This window comes from Orbicella franksi, chromosome 12 (genome assembly GCF_964199315.1).
Source record: "Orbicella franksi chromosome 12, jaOrbFran1.1, whole genome shotgun sequence".
Classification (NCBI taxonomy): Eukaryota; Metazoa; Cnidaria; class Anthozoa; order Scleractinia; family Merulinidae; genus Orbicella; species Orbicella franksi.
In genome coordinates, this window is record NC_138156.1 from 13,487,812 (window position 1) to 13,494,883 (window position 7,072).

General features: G+C 40.9%; 1 protein-coding gene across 1 annotated transcript; it reads right to left on the minus strand.

The window, feature by feature from the left end:
* Positions 1 to 32: 32 nt before the first annotated feature.
* LOC145462242 (uncharacterized) lies at positions 33 to 3,912 on the minus strand. The gene is made up of 3 exons (XM_081445746.1): positions 3,877 to 3,912; positions 1,719 to 2,057; positions 33 to 767 (listed from the first exon to the last, which is right to left on the minus strand). Exons 1-3 carry the CDS (start codon positions 3,910 to 3,912, stop codon positions 690 to 692), a joined length of 453 nt encoding a protein of 150 aa, XP_081301872.1. The 3' UTR covers positions 33 to 689.
* Positions 3,913 to 7,072: the final 3,160 nt, after the last annotated feature.

Sequence of the window (7,072 nt, forward strand, 5' to 3'; positions counted from 1 at the left end):
GGGGGGGGAGGGGAGGGGGAGGGGAGGGGGAGGGGAGGGGGAAGGGGATAGTAGCGTGGAGCAGGCTGTGTGCTCGGTGATTAGATCAGATGTGAAGTCAGGGGGAAGGCGAAAGAAAAGGATGGAAATATAACAACACCTCTTACTGTAAGTTTCCAAAGAGACACGTGACTCGTGATTTCAATAAACAAAACTTCCAAGAAAAATGCCAATAAAGAAAAACAAGCTAAGGTCCATTCAGGGGCGGGCGAGAACACTCAAGACATTTTCGTATCTCAATCAGGCATCCCACAAAATTTCACATTAATTCTAAAAAAATGCGCCAAAATGGTTTAGGGCTCTTTTCGGCAAGGCATTCAAACTACGTTTCAAGCAGGCGTGAGTTATTCGGTCTTAATTTATTTGAACCGACAGTATCATAGTATTTCACGAGAAGCCGCTTTTAAGCAAATTTCATTTAATGAGGTTACATTTTAATGAAAGACACCTGTTCAACCATGAGAACTGATGTTATGGGACCTAACCAAGTTCAGCCAGTTTTATTCCTAGCTGAGTCTTCCGGGGATCTTTGGGGCTTCTCTTCCGTTATCATGTTACTACACGCACAGACTTAAAATCAATAGTCGAGACTGAACAAAACAAAGCTTCTTTATTATAACATTTTTACTCAAGACTAACAAAATAACACGTTACGGGTTTACAGCATGGAAGCATTGCTGACAAGACCACGATCCATGATTTTCGCATCTCCACATAGTAAAGTCTCGCTGAAACAGAGTTAAGCAATAAGTTAGATGTTTAGCTCGATTGCCAGCCGCTGTTCAGGAAAGGAGCCCGCGCTCTTCTCACGTAGAGGAATGATACAAGACTCGAGAGAGCGGATGGAACTAACATTGTCTAATTAAGAAGTATAAGAGACCATTTTCTCTAGCAAAGTATTATAGGTTAAAATTATGCTAATACTGACTCAGTTGTGCTCAGAGCAGGGCTAGACATATTAACCATGCTCAGGTAATGGGAGAACTCTAAAGTCCATGTATAATTATGACTTTCGTCTGCGGGTCAGGTTTACACAAAAATCTCAATTTCCTCATTTATGCGGCGTGTTTTGTAAGCCTTCGCTTGTTTTATATTTAAGTTATCATTCACAGTAGTATCAGATATAAAACGACAATTTTAGCTTTCTTTCACAGAGAAGTACATAATGCAAAAGAGCAGATAATGTAAAGAAGTATATAATGTTAAAAGTGTACATCTCTTATGACGACGCGCTCTAACAGATTTGTGAGTAGGTTATTTTTAGACCTAAATTTCGCGGAGAAAACATGACATGGATATTGCCAAGCTCCGTCCAAACTACGACGGAGAAATTTGAGAAAGCAGCTTCATCTCTACAGTTAGGTCTACCGTTCCACACAACTCCAGAGAAATTGTCCACTGGATACGAAACTTTTCGAAAATGCTCTTCAAACCGGAGGAATTTGAAAACGCTGCATGGCTCTGCGTTCTAGTGTGGACGGAAAACATTTTGAAAACGGAGCTTTTTGAAAACGACAACGTTACGATAATCATAATCACGATAATCCTCAAGGTTACACACTGAGGTGTTTCTGTCGCCAGTGACTGATTGTTGTTTTTTCAAATTTTTCCGGCGTAAGGGGACGGAGCCTTACTTTGTGGCAAAATGATGCAGCGCCTCATCAAAGAAGAAAACTCACAGGCTGAGAAACATGGTACAGGGGGTTGTGGACATAAATTTCCTCTCTAACCGGTAGAGTCGCAGCTACAAATGTGTTAAGTTCAACCAGAGGTGATACTTGACTAGCTGGTATCAGTTCTGGCATCCGATGAGGAGTCTGAAGGTGACGTTGCTCGGGCACAGCTTGGGATAAAGGCGAGAACTGGTTCTCTCTCGAGCAGTTTGCTGACTGAAGTTTTGCCCCAGGCTTGTTGACTGCGGTCTTGAAACCTAATGGAGAGACTGCTGGGGTTGAGTTGCTCAGCGCTAGAAGAGCATGAGCCGCGTCAATTTCTTCTTGGGAATATTTCTGTTTGGAGCACAAAGCAATCGATAATTACAATACGCATAATTAGACTGATAAGCACAAACTAACTATCATGTAAATGCGCCATCCGATTGACTACATATGGGTTGTCTAATATAATTATCTATAAAAGTCTATAAAGCAAACATGTTATTTTTCTTTCAGAAAAGCATGTTCGTTGATTTTCAGTTTCCCAGTGCCGTCTACTGAACGTTAGATGGCACTGTGTAGCCAATCAGATTACGCGTTTACCCGATAGCTGACAGTGGGTTGTGTTAACGATTGGCACCAGGCGTGCTCAATGTTTGAAAATGGCTTCAGCTTTGTGTTTTCGTCAAGTTTCTGAATTGTACTTCTTTTCTTTCTATCAGAATTAAACCGTGAAAACTGTGTCCGTGTCCATATGGTTTCCGTATGAACTGTATTAGACATTTTCTAGGAAGCTTTTGTTAAGCCTAAACCCAACTGAATAAGTAGGAACTTTATCTAAGTGTCAATGTATTGAGCCCATGTGGGCTAATTGGGGAATAATATCGCGTTTATAATTATATCGCGTTTGGTCAGTTACAACAAACGCCAGTCAAAAGACATGTGACTGATGCAAAGCGCGAGAAAATGAACGCATGTTAAAAGTCATCATATGTTCTATTTGTTGGTTTAGACTGTACGTAATAATTCACATGGCAAGTTAAGCCGGAAATCATATCTCTTGAAACAAGCATACTACTGTGAATAACATTCTACATGGTTTTCTTTTGAGGGATAACCCTTACTCTTGTCCCTACCTGTTGAATTATACGATCTGGATTGTTTTGCTTTAACTGATTGGCCGAGATTGAAGCTCTGTCGCTGACAGATTCCATTGTTTATTTCAAAGTTAATCAGTTAGTCGGCTCTCTGAAAAACAAACAAAAACTGAATAAACAACAAAAAAAACAGAGTTTAACTTGTTTCAATGCAGAAACGATATGCCAGTTTCTTGGAGATTATATCCGGTATAGACAAATGGATTCTTTGTCATTAAAGATGTGTACATTATTCATCGTGGATAGATGAATTTTTCTCTCGTTTGTCTCACGATGGAGTCACTTTGAGATGTAGATCTCCATGGTGAGAGGAACGAGAGAAAAATTCATCTACCCTAAATGGATTCTTTGTTTCAAACCATGAAATAAGCAAATATATTTTTGGTGATCTTTTTCTCGTAAGTAAGACAGCTCACCTTAGAGAATGTGTGTTCTTGGAAAAGAAGCCTACCGTCTGTATCCACAGCTTGAAAGTTTGACTTCGTTACTTGGAACCATGGAAACAATGACATCATAAAGGATAAGAATGCCATTAAGATAGAACGCACTGGCTTTCGTGCGCGTGCAGTCGAGTTGAGTTGCAAGTAGCTCTGTGAGGCGTCATGTTCGCAAGTTACCCGTGTAAATGATCACTTTTGCGCTGTTCAGCTTAACATTTGCACTTTTTTTCGCGAATTAGAGTACAAATTTTGATACGGTAACTAAGGGCGCCCGTGGGGTTTTACTTTTGGAGGGGGAAGGGTGTCACTGGGAATTTTAAGGTAACAAGTGGTGACAGAGCTTCTAACAGATTCATTGGTAATTCAGTCAGTCAGTCAGTCAGTCAGTCAGAGTCAGTCAGAATTTCCTGGTGTGTTACCCATTACGCAGTGATACTAGAAATAATTGACAATTTTCTTGGGTTTAGGCTTCAAGGTTTGGAACGTCATTTCTGTGTCATCACGGCTTTTGGTTTTAGCAAATAATCAAATGGCAAATGACTGATTTTTGTCATGTTATTCTTCTCGATAAAGAACTTGACTTACCTGTTTAGAGAGTTTTACTTCCCACAGTCTTGCCATGGTATAACTAATTCCGTTTGACAAAGTTTTTGTGAAAAAAGTGAGAATAGAACGAAATTCTAAAAGATATATAATTGCTCGATGGATATTATAACTTGGGTGTGAATAGGTTTCATACTGCCTTGATCTTACTGAATGGTTACCGTATTCGAAATTAGCCTTATTAGGCTCATTTCGTCCCGACTGGGTCTTGTCAGAATACGAACCAAACTCGGTTTGACCAGACTCTCACTTATATCCGCGCGAACTAAAAAAGATACGATTACAAGGTAAGTGTTGCCTCACCCAAATTAGCCTGCGAGCGGGCTCAGCTTTGAGTCACACGCGCGAGCGGCGAAGAGCAAAGCGATCCGATGGGAAGGAGTCTGGTGAAGAGGCGCCCAGAAAGTCACTTTCTCATCTCGCGGCTTCGCCGCTTGATTTCGCGCACGCGGCTACGCCGCGCGCGCTTGTGCTCCAACATGAGCCTGCTCGCAGGCTACACTCAAATTCAGCCCAGTCTTGATGTATTTGTCGAAAGAGGACCGAAGCGCTATTCCTTGAGGAGTTTCCATAGATACATAAGAAAAACAAAAGTAGTTTTTTAGAAACATGGAATAATTCTGCGAGCCGTTTACTTTAAACACGCAGTTCGTTCAGGCAGTTCGCTCGTCGCACGCACGTACATGTCGTACGTGAGCAACAGAGGGCGCACAACGTGGTAAGCGGTTGAAATCTGGAGAGTGGTGGGAACGTCATGTATGGGGACATATATTGTACCGAAAAATATGTTTCATAAATGCTTGTCTTGCTTGACATGCTTTCCTTACTTGAGGTGCTTGACTTACTTAAGGTAATTCCCCTGAAATAAAACTGCACATAGATTTTTGTTCAAACTTTGTCCAATGAATATTTATCATATGAGAACTTTAATTATGAAATAAAAAGGGGGGTGTCCATGTTCGTTAAGGAGCAGTGAGGCATTGAAAATGTCCCATTTTAGCGTTATTTAATCCTTATTACAAGAACTCATTCTAGTTATTGTAAACTCTTTGTGAGCCCAGACTCATGAAAGCACGCCTCAAACTACAGTCAATACTTGTGTCGGACACAAATAAACTTTTTAAGTTTGATTTTGACAGACAGCTGAATCTTTGTTAAAATATTGCAACCAAATTGCTTGCCACGGCTATCAAACTACAAAATAGAAAAGGCCACGGTGCAGCTGTTATTTTCCTTATTTATTCAATTTTCAACAATAGATATCAGATCAGCCAGTTTTTACACAAAGCTAATGATTAGTTGGTTAAAATGACTGGAAAAAAAATTTGGGGTGCCCGAGCTCGTTAGTGAGCTATAGCCATTTTTCAACTGACAGAGCTCAATATCAAGGCAAATCTGCCATGTTTTCAATGTGCGCGTACACGAATGCGCGCTAATGACGCCATAAATTATGCGCAGTAACGATGCGCAGTGCAATACTAGGGAATGACCTTAAGGTGCTTCAGTTACTTGAGGTGCTTTGCTTACTTGAGGTGCTTTGCTTACTTGAGGTGCTTTGCTTACTTGAGGTGCTTTCCTTACTTGAGGTGTGTTCTTTACTTGGGGTGCTTTCCTTACTTGGGGTGCTTTGCTTACTTGTGGTGCTTTGCCATCTTGAAGTTCTTGACGTACTAAGGTTACTTGAAATGCTTGACTTACTTGACATGTTTGACTTACTTGAGATGCTTGTCTTACTTGAGATGCTTGACTTACTTGAGATGCTTGTCTTACTTGAGATGCTTGAGTTACTTGAGGTGCTTTGCTTACTTGAGGATCTTTGATTTTTCTAAGGTTACTTGACATGCTTGACTTAGTTGAGATGCTTGTCTTACTTGAGATGCTTGACTTACTTGAGGTGCTTTGCTTACTTGAGGATGTTTGCTTTCTTGAGGTGCTTGACTTACTTGACGTGCTTTGCCTACTTGGGGTGCTTTCTTACTTGAGGTGCTGTGCTTACTTGAGGTGCTTTCCTTACTTGACGTGCTTTGCCTACTTGAGGTGCTTTGTTACTTGAGGTGCTTTGCTTACTTGAATTGCTTGACTTACTTGAGATACTTGACTTACTTGAGGTGGTTTCCTTACTTGAGGTGCTTTCCTTACATAGGGTGCTTTGCTTGCTTGAGGTTCTTAACGTACTTTACGTTACATGAATTACTGACTTACTTGAGATGCTTGAGGATCTTTTCGTTCTAGAGGCTCTTGACGTACTTGAGGTGCTTGACGTACTTGAGATGCTTTCCTTAGTTGAGGTGCTTTGCTTACCTGAGCTGCTTGTTCTACTTGTAGCGGTCTGCCATAGTTGAGGTGCTTTGCTTACTTGAGGTGCTTTGCTTACTTGAGATGCTTGACTTACTTGTTGCGGTTTGCCTACTTCAGGTGCTTTCCTTACTTGAGGTGCTTTGCTTGCTTGAGGTTCTTTGCTTACTTTAGGTGCTTTGCTTACTTGAGATGCTTTGCTTACTTGAGGTGCTTTGCTTAAACGAGATACTTTGATTACTTGAGATTCTTTGCTTACTTGGGGTGCTTTGATTACTTGAGATGCTTTTCTTACTTGAGATGCTTTGCTTACTTTAGGTGCTTTGCTTACTTGAGATACTTTGCTTACTTGAGGTGCTTTGATTACTTCAGGCGCTTTGCTCACTTGAGGTACTTTGCCTACTTGAGATGCTTTGCTTACTTGAGGTGCTTTCCTTACTTGAGGTGCTTTGCTTGCTTGAGGTACTTTCCTTACTTTAGGTGATTTGCTTACTTGAGATGCTTGCTTACTTGAGGTGCTTTGCTTACTTGAGGTGCTTTAATTACTCGAGATGCTTTGCTTACTTGGGTGCTTTGATTACTTCAGGTGCTTTGCTTACTTGAGATGCTTTGCTTACTTGAGATGCTTGCTTACTTGAGGTGCTTTGCTTACTTGAGGTGCTTTGATTACTTGAGATGCTTTGCTTATATATTACTTGGGTGCTTTGATTACTTCAGGTGCTTTACTTACTTTAGGTGCTTTGCTTACTTGAGATACTTTGCTTACTTGAGGTGCTTTGATTACTTCAGGCTCTTTGCTCACTTGAGGTACTTTGCTTACTTGAGATGCTTTGCTTACTTGAGGTGCTTTCCTTACTTGAGGTGCTTTGCTTGCTTGAGGTGC